The 12038-nt window shown below is 50.2% G+C and overlaps 1 protein-coding gene across 1 annotated transcript in view; it reads right to left on the minus strand.

The window, feature by feature from the left end:
- Nucleotides 1-1905: 1905 nt before the first annotated feature.
- Nucleotides 1906-12038, minus strand: part of ADCK1 (aarF domain containing kinase 1) — a 20355-nt gene continuing 10222 nt past the window's right edge. Inside the window, 3 exon segments of the mRNA XM_075615401.1 lie at nucleotides 1906-8089; nucleotides 8091-8217; nucleotides 9361-9572. Coding sequence (XP_075471516.1) covers nucleotides 8045-8089; nucleotides 8091-8217; nucleotides 9361-9572 — 384 coding nt within the window. The 3' untranslated portion in view covers nucleotides 1906-8044.

Raw genomic sequence — 12038 nt, forward strand, 5'->3', positions numbered from 1 at the left:
GTTCCTATTTATCAAATCTATAGCTTCCCTGTATTGTTCAGGAGTTCTGATGATATTCTAACTAGTGGATCCTCCACTTTCCCAGATTTGTTAGCTACCACCGTCAGACATACCTCGCTATCTTTCCAGGATTTTAGTAGATTTATGTGATAGATTTGCTCTACAGTCCTCCGATCTGGCTGCCGAATTTTATAATTCACCAGGCCGACCTGTTCTAGAACTTCATATGGCCCTTGCCAATGTGATGACAGCTTGCTTTCGGCCGTGGGAACAAACACCATTACTCTGTCCCCTGGTCGGAAGCTGCGAACCGTAGCATGCCTGTTATAAAGGTTCTGTTGGGCCCTCTGTGCCTCTTCTAAATATTGTCCGACTATGGGAGTAACATGAGCAATGCGTTCTTTTAAATCTTTTACAAAGTGGATGACATTCTTCCCTGGAACAGCCGGTTGCTCCCACTCTTCTTTGAGGCTATCCAGAATCCCTCTTGGGCATCATCCATACAGGAGTTCAAACGGGGAAAACCCTGTGGTACTTCTTGGATAGCAAACAAGAGATAAAGCAACAAGGTGCCCCAGTTCTTCCCATCACTAGCAACCACCTTCCTCAACATCATAAGAGTTTTATTAAATCGTTCTACCAGTCCATCCGTTTGCAGATGGTAACAGAGGTTCTTAGGGACTTTATTTTTAGCTCTACGCATAACTCTCGCATAAGTTTAGATGTAAAGGGGGTGCCCTGATCTGTCAAAATTTCCTTCGGTATCCCGAGTCGAGAGAATACTTGGAACAATTCCTTAGCTATGGCTTTGGAGGAAGTATTACGTAAGGGTACCGCCTCTGAATAGCGAGTGTCATAATCTAGAATTACTAAGATGTATTGATGACCCTTTGCAGATTTCTCCAGAGACCCACTACAAACATAGCAATCCTCTCAAATTGAACCTCAATAATAGGCATAGGAATTAACGGCCCTCAAGCTTGGTCAGTGCGCTGTCAACTGACACTCAGGGCAGGAGGCACAGAAACTTCTTACTGCATTATATATCCCTGGCTAGTAAAATCTTTTAGGATTTTTTTCTGTGTTTTCTCCACTCCAAGATGACCCCCCAATAAGTGAGAGTGCTAGATCTAGGACCTTCCTTACTAGTGAACTGGGTACTAACAATGTTTCTATTTCTTGGCCCACATGGTACAACAAATCATTTTTAATAGAAAAATAGGGATAGGAGTCCTTGGTTGTTCCTTCTACCGGGACCCCATTAACTTCTACCGCATGGCTAACCCCATTTTTCAACTGAGGATCATTAACCTGTTCCCTTCCAAAATTAGTTGGAGAAAGTTCTAGACTTCCAAAACCTTCCTCTCCTGTTTGGACAGTTACAACTACGGGTAACTCTGACCCCTGAGCATCAACAGGCCCTGTCTCTGACAACTCCTCATCCTCTGTTCTCCCTCTGTTAGGAGTAGTAACTAGTGCTAACTGGGGTGGGGGCGGACCTGTTTTTCTGTCCTTCCTACATTCTCGTTTTGATTTAGGGGTTTTAGACACTTCAGAGACTAATTCCGGGTCTGTAAACGGAAAAAAACATCATCCAGAGTAGGATTGTTTAAGGTGAGTTGTCCTCTGATCAGGGTGTCAAAACCAGGAAAATTACAACCTAACACTAGGGAATGGGGGAACTTGGGTACAATTGCTGCCGTAGTTTGGATGACTAGCCCCTCGACTTTTACTTTTATCGGAGTCGTGGTGTACGGAAGCGTGCACCCATGTACACATAATACCCGCAGCTTCTCACCCTGGCGTAACTGGAGAGGCTTAACCAACTTCCCTGGTACCAAGTTAATATCACTCCCAGAGTCTATCAGGGCGGAGATTGGTTTACCATTTAAAATCAGTGGTGAGGAAGTTGTGAGTATTTTTATCCCCGCATGTCACACATGCCACTCCACAGAACTCTGACCTCACAGAGCCATACGCACACTCCATTGGTTCAGACAACTTAGGGCAGTGAGCCTTAACATGTCCCGCCTCCCCACACTCAAAACAAACAATTGGCCCAGTCCGGTCTTGAACGCTTTCAGAGATTGAGTTTCTGTCCTTATCCAGGTTTTCTTCCACTCCCTCAAACCGTGTGGCCGGTCGCGGGTCTTTGTTTCAACGCTGGCTTCTACTGTTCGTGTTGGGCCGCGGGTTTTGGTTTGTTCGAGAGAATGTGGAAAGGGACAGCTCACATGTGGCTAGTAAACGTTCCACTGCGCCTACCATGGCATCATAAGTGAGGGGATCTCCTTGTCCCACCCAATGTCGGAGGTCCTGGGGTAATGCTCGAATTAAGTGGTCCAACACCACCATCTGAAGGATCTGGGTTGGGCTATATGCTTCTGGTTTTAGCCACTTGGTCGCCAGATGGATCAAATCACATAACTGGGATCTGGGTGACTTCTGTTCCTGGTATCTCCATGTATGGAACCTTTGCGCACAGACTGCGGGAGTCACTCCAATCCTTGCAAGGATTTCGCTTTTTAAATGGTCATAGCCTGCTGCGGCTTCTTCGTTGAGGTCACAATATGCTTTTTGGACTTCCCCTAGTAGAAATGGTGCGATAATCCCAGCTCATTTGGAGCGGGCCCAACTTTCCTGGGAAGCGATTCGCTCAAAGGACTGGAGGTAACCCACTACTACGTTGTCTTGTAGCGTCATTTTCTGCAGGTATAGGTTCGCCTGGAGGGGCCACACCTTGGCTGCACTGGTCGAGTCCATAGTAATCTGGGCCAGGTGTTGAACTAGCCCCCTCTGTGTTTCTGCGATAACGCCAAACTGGGCCGCAAGTATCTGGTTGTCTCACGTTGTGCCGCAGTGTGTTCCTGCTGAACATCAGTGCTGTGTAGTAGGGCCTTCACATCGTCCTCCATACTGACAGTAACAGTCCGCACAGGATCCATCAGTCGCAATGTGCAGCTCCGTCCCTTTTACAGGGTGTTTGGCATCCCACTTCTGCCACCACTTGTGGCAGGATGACCGTAGTTGGTGAGAAGGCAACACAATTCTTCTAGTGAAATAATCTGCTGGTGGTTTTATTTGTCCATAAACATAACAAAACAATATGTGCTCTGTCCCTTTAGGTGAAACAAAAACATAAAAATCAAAAGCCTATCCCCGTTAGGGAAGCTAACTAAACTAGGTTAAGCCTATCTACTCGGCTGGTTAGCTACACTAGACCAGACCAACAATATTTGGTAATACCACTTGGCTCCTTACCTGGGAGCTTTATTCCATTCGGGACAGCATAAGTGTCACGCTTGTGCTCGCCACAAACCAGGGTCGGACAGAGTGGCTGAGGTGGGGTTGTATAAGCACCGACCTTAGACCGCGCAGGCTGATCCAGATTGCGCAGTTCATAGTCGTACATAGCAGGGTCAGGACTGGAGAGCAGCGTAGTCAGTGGACGAGCCAGGGTCAGGATTGGAGACATCATGGTTAACGTAGTCCAAGCAGGGAGTCGGCAAAAGGAGATCAAGCAGGTCTTCCTGCTTCAGCAAAATTGCTGCAGGTCGGGAACGGGGTTTGCACGAGTGGCGTCCATGGCCCATGGCGCCGGTCTCAGGAAGAAGGCTGACCGGAGAGGGCACACCGCCAGGCAGCACTGGTAAACCAATGCTTCAGAGCAGGAGTCCAGGATGAGCCTGTGCAGGGAGAGAGAGCTAGACCTCAGAGACAGGCCTCTGCTATGGGAAGGGCAGCAGGCCTCAGGAAACAGGGAGCTGAAGTTACACTGGAGATCCACCACTTCAGCACAGGAACCAGGATACGGCCTCTGCAATGGAGAGAGCAGCAGGCCCCACGAACATGAACAAGGAACGTGAACAGCAATAAGGTGCCAAACAGGTAGCTGTGGCAAACACAGTGAACATCCCAAAAGGATTATGCTCGGCAGAGAAGGATTGTGGGAATGCAGTACTAAAAGGCCAGTGGGCCAATCCCCGGAGGGTGTGAGGGCACTGCTCCAATGAGTACAGGGCTGGAGCTGCAGTAAATAGCTTGCACAGCTGCTGTAGATACCAGGGGGAGTGTTCCAGGACTGCACAAGTCTGTAAGGCAAGGTAAGCAGTAAACTGAGGTGTGGATTCCTTACAATAAGTCTGAGCAGCCTGGGTCTGTCTGTCTGTCAGCTCTCCTCTGTCCTCTCTCAGTGTCTGGGAGAGACTGCTGCCCCAGAGGCATTTCCTCTTCCTCTTTTAAAGGCAGGTGAGCTTACTTAATTAGGAACACCTGTGGCCTGTGTAACTAGTGGAGTCATCTCATCACATACGGGAAAGCAAGCATACTGCAACCTCTTACTAACGTATAGAGACTATGACTCTGTCACAATATATATATTATACACACACATTATCCAACAGCAATGTATTATTTACTGAAATAGTGTAAACATTCCAGACGATATATATATATATATTATACACACACACACACACACACACACACACACATTAACACAGTTTAACACATCATATACTAATCTTACTTCATCACATAATAAATATTATACTGACATATATGTACAACTGTTTATCACTGCTGGTGTGCATAGCACTGTGTAGAAGGTAGACCTATGGTAGCACAATTATCCCTGTCCCCAAGAGCTTACAATCTAGTGCCTGTACCTGAGACATGCAAGTAATATCATATTCATATGGAGCCATTATATATATATATATATATATATATATATATATATATATATACATATATATATATATATATATACATACATACATACATACATATACACACACATACACAAATGGAGATTTCCATGTAATATTTCAGTTGTATGTTCCAATTATACCACACGAGCACTTTGCGGTGCCTGCGCTGCGCGGGGGGGGGGGGTTGGCGCTGGCTTTCAGTAGAATGTTCAGAGATTCCATTCATTATGTATCTAATGTTTATATAATTAGAGCAGCTGGAGGATTGATCGTTTTATCATGTGTATACATTATGGCAACACGCTTACTGTATGTATGAATCCCATGTTTACATTATGGCTACACGCTTACTGTATGTACGAATCCCATGTTTACATTATGGTAACACGCTTACTGTATGTACGAATCCCTTGTTTACATTATGGCTACACGCTTACTGTATGTATGAATCCCATGTTTACATTATGGTAACACGCTTACCGTATGTATGAATGCAAAAGTCAGAAAAGCCCAATGCTACATCTAATTTGACAAAATATAGTAATTTGTATATAGTTAAATACTTCAATAATAATATTCTCATAAATTAGGGTCATTTAGTTAAACCCTTTAGCCAAAGCATTCTAAGCCTGCAGCCACGTCACAACATGACCAGTATGCAGCCACGTCACGACCACTATGCAGCCACGTTACGGCACGACCACTATGCAGCCACGTTACGGCATGACCACTATGCAGCCACGTTACGGCATGACCACTATGCAGCCAAGTTACGGCATGACCACTATGCAGCCACGTTACGCATGACCACTATGCAGCCACGTTACGGCATGACCACTATGCAGCCACGTCACGGCATGACCACTATGCAGGCCAGTCACGGCATGACCACTATGCAGCCACGTCACAGCATGACCACTATGCAGCCACGTCACGGCATGACCACTATGCAGGCCAGTCACGGCATGACCACTATGCAGCCACGTCACGGCATGACCACTATGCAGCCACGTCACAGCATGACCACTATGCAGCCACGTTACAGCATGACCACTATGCAGCCACGTTACGGCATGACCACTATGCAGCCACGTCAACGCATGACCACTATGCAGCCACGTTACGGCATGACCACTATGCAGCCACGTCAACGCATGACCACTATGCAGCCACGATACGGCATGACCAAACTTTGCAGGTCCTAACACCGATCTGCTGAAAAATGTCTTTAACCTCTGTGGAGGGAGAATGACGCAGTGAGTCCAACCATACAGCACAGACAGAACCTTCCCTGCTTCTTGTTGCAAACATTTGGCCACGCCCAGTAGCACTCCTAATGTATGTATGAATCCCATGTGTACATTATGGCAACACGCTTACTGTATGTATGAATCCCATGTTTACATTATGGCAACACGCTTACTGTATGTATGAATCCCATGTATACATTATGGCAACACGCTTACTGTATGTACGAATCCCATGTTTACATTATGGCAACACGCTTACTGTATGTATGAATCCCATGTATACATTATGGTAACACGCTTATTGTATGTGTGAATCATATGTATACACACAGTACCTCAGACTGTGTCTGCTCAGTTCCATAAATAAATGTATAATGGAGATTAAACATTGTCTGTTTCAGGAAGATAATTAAAAATGATTTCACATTAAACCGTTAATCTGAGTTCCACCTGCTGGCGCCACCTTGTGGCCAAGACATCAGCTTTGCTTCCTCGTAATGAGACAGGTGATCGCTGTCTGGTTCTGTGCAGTGACAGTGGCAGAGCTTTGTGACAGTGGCAGAGCTTTGTGACAGTGGCAGAGCTTTGTGACAGTGGCAGAGCTTTGTGACAAGGGGCAGAGCTTTGTGACAAGGGGCAGAGCTTTGTGACAAGGGGCAGAGCTTTGTGACAAGGGGCAGAGCTTTGTGACAAGGGGCAGAGCTTTGTGACAAGGGGCAGAGCTTTGTGACAAGGGGCAGAGCTTTGTGACAAGGGGCAGAGCTTTGTGACAAGGGGCAGAGCTTTGTGACAAGGGGCAGAACTTTGTGACAAGGGGCAGAGCTTTGTGACAAGGGGCAGAGCTTTGTGACAAGGGGCAGAGCTTTGTGACAAGGGGCAGAGCTTTGTGACAAGGGGCAGAGCTTTGTGACAAGGGGCAGAGCTTTGTGACAAGGGGCAGAGCTTTGTGACAAGGGGCAGAGCTTTGTGACAAGGGGCAGAGCTTTGTGACAGTGGCAGAGCTTTGTGACAAGGGGCAGAGCTTTGTGACAAGGGGCAGAGCTTTGTGACAGTGGCAGAGCTTTGTGACAAGGGGCAGAGCTTTGTGACAAGGGGCAGAGCTTTGTGACAGGGGCAGAGCTTTGTGACAAGGGGCAGAGCTTTGTGACAGTGGCAGAGCTTTGTGACAAGGGGCAGAGCTTTGTGACAGTGGCAGAGCTTTGTGACAGTGGCAGTGAGTGACAGAGCTTTGTAACAAGGGGCTAAATTCCTTTGTTTCATTATATGTGTCATGTAACTCAGCGGTGCGCAAACTGGGGACGGGAGATTTTTCTGGGGGGCAGTTGCAGAGGCCCCGCGCTTTTCCCCAAGGAATTAAATGCAGGGGGATCGCGTGAGGTTCCGGCAACTCTCAACTTACCAGGATTCAGCTGGCTGTGACGCGTCGCCATGGCAACGCGGCATCAAATGATGCCGCGGTGCCATGACGTGACGCGTCAAATTACGCCGCGGGTCACATGACATGACCCCGCAGCGTCATTTGACGCGGATGTAAGGTAGGTGGGGGGTACGAGAGCCGGGGCAAGAAATACAGGGGGCACAGCAGCAATAGTTTGCGTTCTCCTGATGCAACTCCTCCAATTACCCATATAACCCCTCCCTATAACTCCTCCTATTATTATTACCCATATAACCCCTCCCTATAACTCCTCCTATTATTATTATAACCCCATATAACCCCTCCCTATAACTCCTGCTTGTGCCCCATATAACCCCTTCCTATAACGCCTCCTATTATTATTACCCCATATATCCCCTCCCTATAACTCCTCCTACTATTATTATTACCCCATATATCCCCTCCCTATAACTCCTCCTTGTGCTCCCTATAACTCCTCCTATTACCCCACATAACCGCTACCTATAACTCATATTACCCCATATAACCGCTCCCTATAACTCATATTACCCCATATAACCCCTCCCTATAAGTCCCCCTTGTGCCCCATATAACCGCTCCCTATAACTCCCGTTAGTCCTATCACTGCTCCCCACAATAACAGGGCAGTGTGTGAGAGGTCCAAAATCAGAGGGGTCTTTGGGTCAGTGTAGATACAGATGGACCCAGCAGAACACACTGCGGACCCAGCGCCCCCACACTGGAAGCTTGAACACGCAGAATGATCTCATACAGGCCAAGCTGTCCCAGGTGGAGAGACTCGGAGAAAGAGATGCGAGCGAAGGACCAAAAGGAGACAGCCTCATCCTTCCTGTGCCTGAGAGAGAGAGTGTGAGAGAGAGTGTGTGAGAGAGTGAGTGTGAGAGAGAGAGAGAGAGTGTGAGAGAGTGTGAGAGAGTGAGTGAGTGTGAGAGAGTGTGTGTGTGTGAGAGAGAGAGAGTGTGAGAGAGAGTGTGTGAGAGAGTGTGTGAGAGAGAGAGTGAGAGAGTGAGTGTGAGAGAGTGAGTGAGTGTGAGAGTGTGTGAGTGTGGAGAGAGTGTGTGTGTGAGAGAGAGTGAGTGTGAGAGAGTGAGTGAGTGTGAGAGAGTGTGTGTGTGAGAGAGAGAGAGTGTGAGAGAGAGTGTGAGAGAGAGAGAATTGGACAGGCCAGAGAAAGCTTTCTGAGCTGCAAGGCAAAATACACACGCGGCATACACACGCAGATATACACGCGGTACACACACGCAGATATACACGCGGTACACACACGGTACACACACGCAGATATACACGCAGATATACACGCGGTACACACACACACACAGAGACACACACGTGATGGAACAACAGCGTCCCCACCACTCCATGCAATAAAATCTGCCGTATGAATATATTCAATGTATTATGGTGAATATGATGGTAGCTCTCTGAGCCGGATAATAACCCCGAGAGCTCTCGGCACAAACACTGCTCAGACAAAAATAGCTGTAATAAACTGGAAGCACTCAGCCATGTAACACCATTTATAATATAGCTTACCAAACCGGTTTCTGTGTAAGGTTATCAGCTTTTTTAACTGCAGTTCTCCCCTATTCGCACTAGAGGGGGCAGCTGCGACTGTGCAGAAACATTACACACTTGAAACACACGGAAGGATGCAGCGCGACACACACACACACCGATATACATGCGACACACACGCGCGGCACATGCTGATATACACGCGGCACACACCGATATACGCGCGGACCGGCACGTGTATATATATGGTACTATACACATGTATATACTGTATATACAACCAACAGGAAGCCTAAGGTTTTTACTCATTTGGGTGTAAGGAACATTCTGATGAGCTGGTGGCGAATCGGACGGTCAGAGTATCCATGACAACACCATGAGCCAATCAGAGGGCTCCATAATTGTAAGGTCCGGAAGAAGTGTGAACTTTACAGAATGGAGCGCTCCGATTGGCCGGCACCTGCTCCTGGCACTGACCTGGCAAGTGCCCCGCACACAGCAGCGGGACATGCTGATAAAGGAACTGGCACTGGCACGGGTGCGGAGGGAGGTCTCAATACCACGCAGGAGATCGTTCGTTTTCAGAAGGAGAAGCATCTGCCGCGGGACGCTGGCGAGGAGCTGACTGATCTGAGGGAGGTACGCGGCGGCATTACTGCGGATCTCACACGCCTGCGGGAGAGAGAGAGGGAGAAGGGGGGAGAGAGGGAGGGAGAAGGGGGAGAGAGGGACGGAGAGGGGAGAGAGGAGGAGCGAGAGGGAGTGAGGAGAGAGATGGGGGGGAAAGAGGGAGATGGGGGGGAAGAGAAGGAGATGGGGGAGGAAAAGAGAGAGGGGGGAGGAAAAGAGAGGGAGAGAGGGGAGGAAAAGAGAGAGATGGGGAAGAAGGGGGGGGGAAGAGAGAGAATGGGGGGGAGAGAACACACAGGCTGTCTTATTAATAATCCCTGTGCCAAAAATCAAATCCTCAAATACCCTCCCCCATCTCCCCCAACCATATAAAGGGCAGGAAGAGTAAGGGGTTAAGTCTCCCGGCAGCTCCTGGTTAAACACGCATGTCCCACCAGAACAAGGCACTGTAATTACACACACAGCTAATTACATGTTATCACGAGCAGGACGGTCTGAAGCCAGATGCTGAGAACGGAGCTATGTGACAGTGACACAAACACAAGGGCATAGGACAGATCTGTGTGTGAGAGAGAGGGGGAGAGAGAGAGGTGTGGGGGAGAATGGAGGGAGGGGGATACAACGGGGAGGGAGTAGAGAGAGGAGGGAGAGAGAGAGAGGGGGGGGAGAGAGAGAGGGGGGAGAGAGAGAGGGGGGGAGAGAGAGAGGGGGGAGAGAGAGAGGGGGGGGGGAGAGAGAGGGGGGGGAGAGAGAGAGGGGGGAGAGAGAGAGGGGGGAGAGAGGGAGGGGGGGAGAGAGGGAGGGGGGAGAGAGGGAGGGGGGAGAGAGAGAGAGGGGATGAGAGAGAGAGGGGGATGAGAGAAAGAGGGGGGAGAGAGGGGGGAGAGAGGGAGAGGGGGGAGAGAGAGAGGGGGGAGAGAGAGAGAGGGGGGAGAGAGAGAGAGGGGGGAGAGAGAGAGGGGGGAGAGAGGAGGGGGGAGAAGAGAGAGAGGGGGATGAGAGAGAGAGGGGGATGAGAGAGAGAGGGGGGGGAGAGAGGGGGGGAGAGAGGGAGGGGGAGAGAGAGAGAGAGAGGGGAGAGAGAGGGGGGAATAGAGAGAGAGAGGGGTAAGGGATAGTGGGGGAGAGAGAGGGGGGGAGATAGAGAAGGGTAAGGGATAGGGGGAGGGGAGAGGGAAGGGATGGAGGGAGGGGAGAGGGAAGGGATGGAGGGGAGAGGGAAGGGATGTGGCGATAGGGAATGGATAGGGGGGAGAGAGAGGGCTAAGGGATAGGGGGGGAGGGAAGGGATGGAGAGAGAGGGGGATATATAGAGAGAGGGGTAAGGGAAGGGATGGGGGGAGAGGGAAGTGTAGGAGTGAGAGAAGGAAATAGAATGGAGAGAAAGGTAACGAGAGAGCGAGAGGAGGGAGACATTTTTTTTTTACGATAACTGCTATTCCCGTAGCTCTGTTAAACAAACCGCTTGTAAACACTCACATTTTCTTCACGTCGCCTCGGAGGGGGGAGTGAGTGGGGGGGAGATTGGTAACGCGCGTTCCATCCAGAGCCTGAAATCTGGGTTTGGCCGAGAGAGCAAAACCCATAAGTCAGACCGGGGATGAGTTAGCACCTGGGGTCACTCCGCTTCTAACGCACATACAATCCGGGCGGTTTGGCTGTTACACCGGGCGGACTGGCTGTTACACGGGCGGACTGGCTGTTACACCGGGTGGACTGGCTGTTACACCGGGGCGGCTTTGGCTGTTACACCGGGCGCTTTGGCTGTTACACCGGGCGGTTTGGCTGTTACACCGGGCGCTTTTGGCTGTTACACCGGCAGACTGGCTGTTACACCGGGCGGACTGGCTGTTACACCGGGCGGATTGGCTGTTACACCGGGCGGACTGCTTTTTACACCAGGCGGACTGGCTGTTACACCGGCGGACTGGCTGTTACACCGGGCGGACTGGCTGTTACACCGGGCGGACTGGCTGTTACACCGGGCGGACTGGCTTTTACACCAGGCGGACTGGCTGTTACACCGGGCGGACTGGCTGTTACACCGGGCGGACTGGCTGTTACACCGGGCGGATTGGCTGTTACACCGGGCGGACTGGCTGTTACACCGGGCGGACTGGCTTTTACGACCAGGCGGACTGGCTGTTACACCGGGCGGACTGGCTGTTGCACGGGCGGACTGGCTGTTACAACGGGCGGTCCTGGCTGTTACACCGGGCAGACTGGCTGTTACACCGGGCGGTTTGGCTGTTCCACCGAGGCGGTCTGGCTGTTACACCGGGCGGTCCTGGCTGTTACACCGGGCGGTTTGGCTGTTACCACCGGGCGGTTTGGCTGTTACACCGGGCGGTTTGGCTGTTACACCGGCGGTTTGGCTGTTACACCGGGCGGTTTGGCTGTTACACCGGGCGGTTGGCTGTTACACCGGGCGGTTTGGCTGTTACACCGGCGGTCTGGCTGTTACACCGGGCGGTTTGGCTGTTACACCGGGGCGGTTTGGCTGTTACA

Source organism: Ascaphus truei, chromosome 9, assembly GCF_040206685.1.
Source record: "Ascaphus truei isolate aAscTru1 chromosome 9, aAscTru1.hap1, whole genome shotgun sequence".
Lineage (NCBI taxonomy): Eukaryota > Metazoa > Chordata > Amphibia > Anura > Ascaphidae > Ascaphus > Ascaphus truei.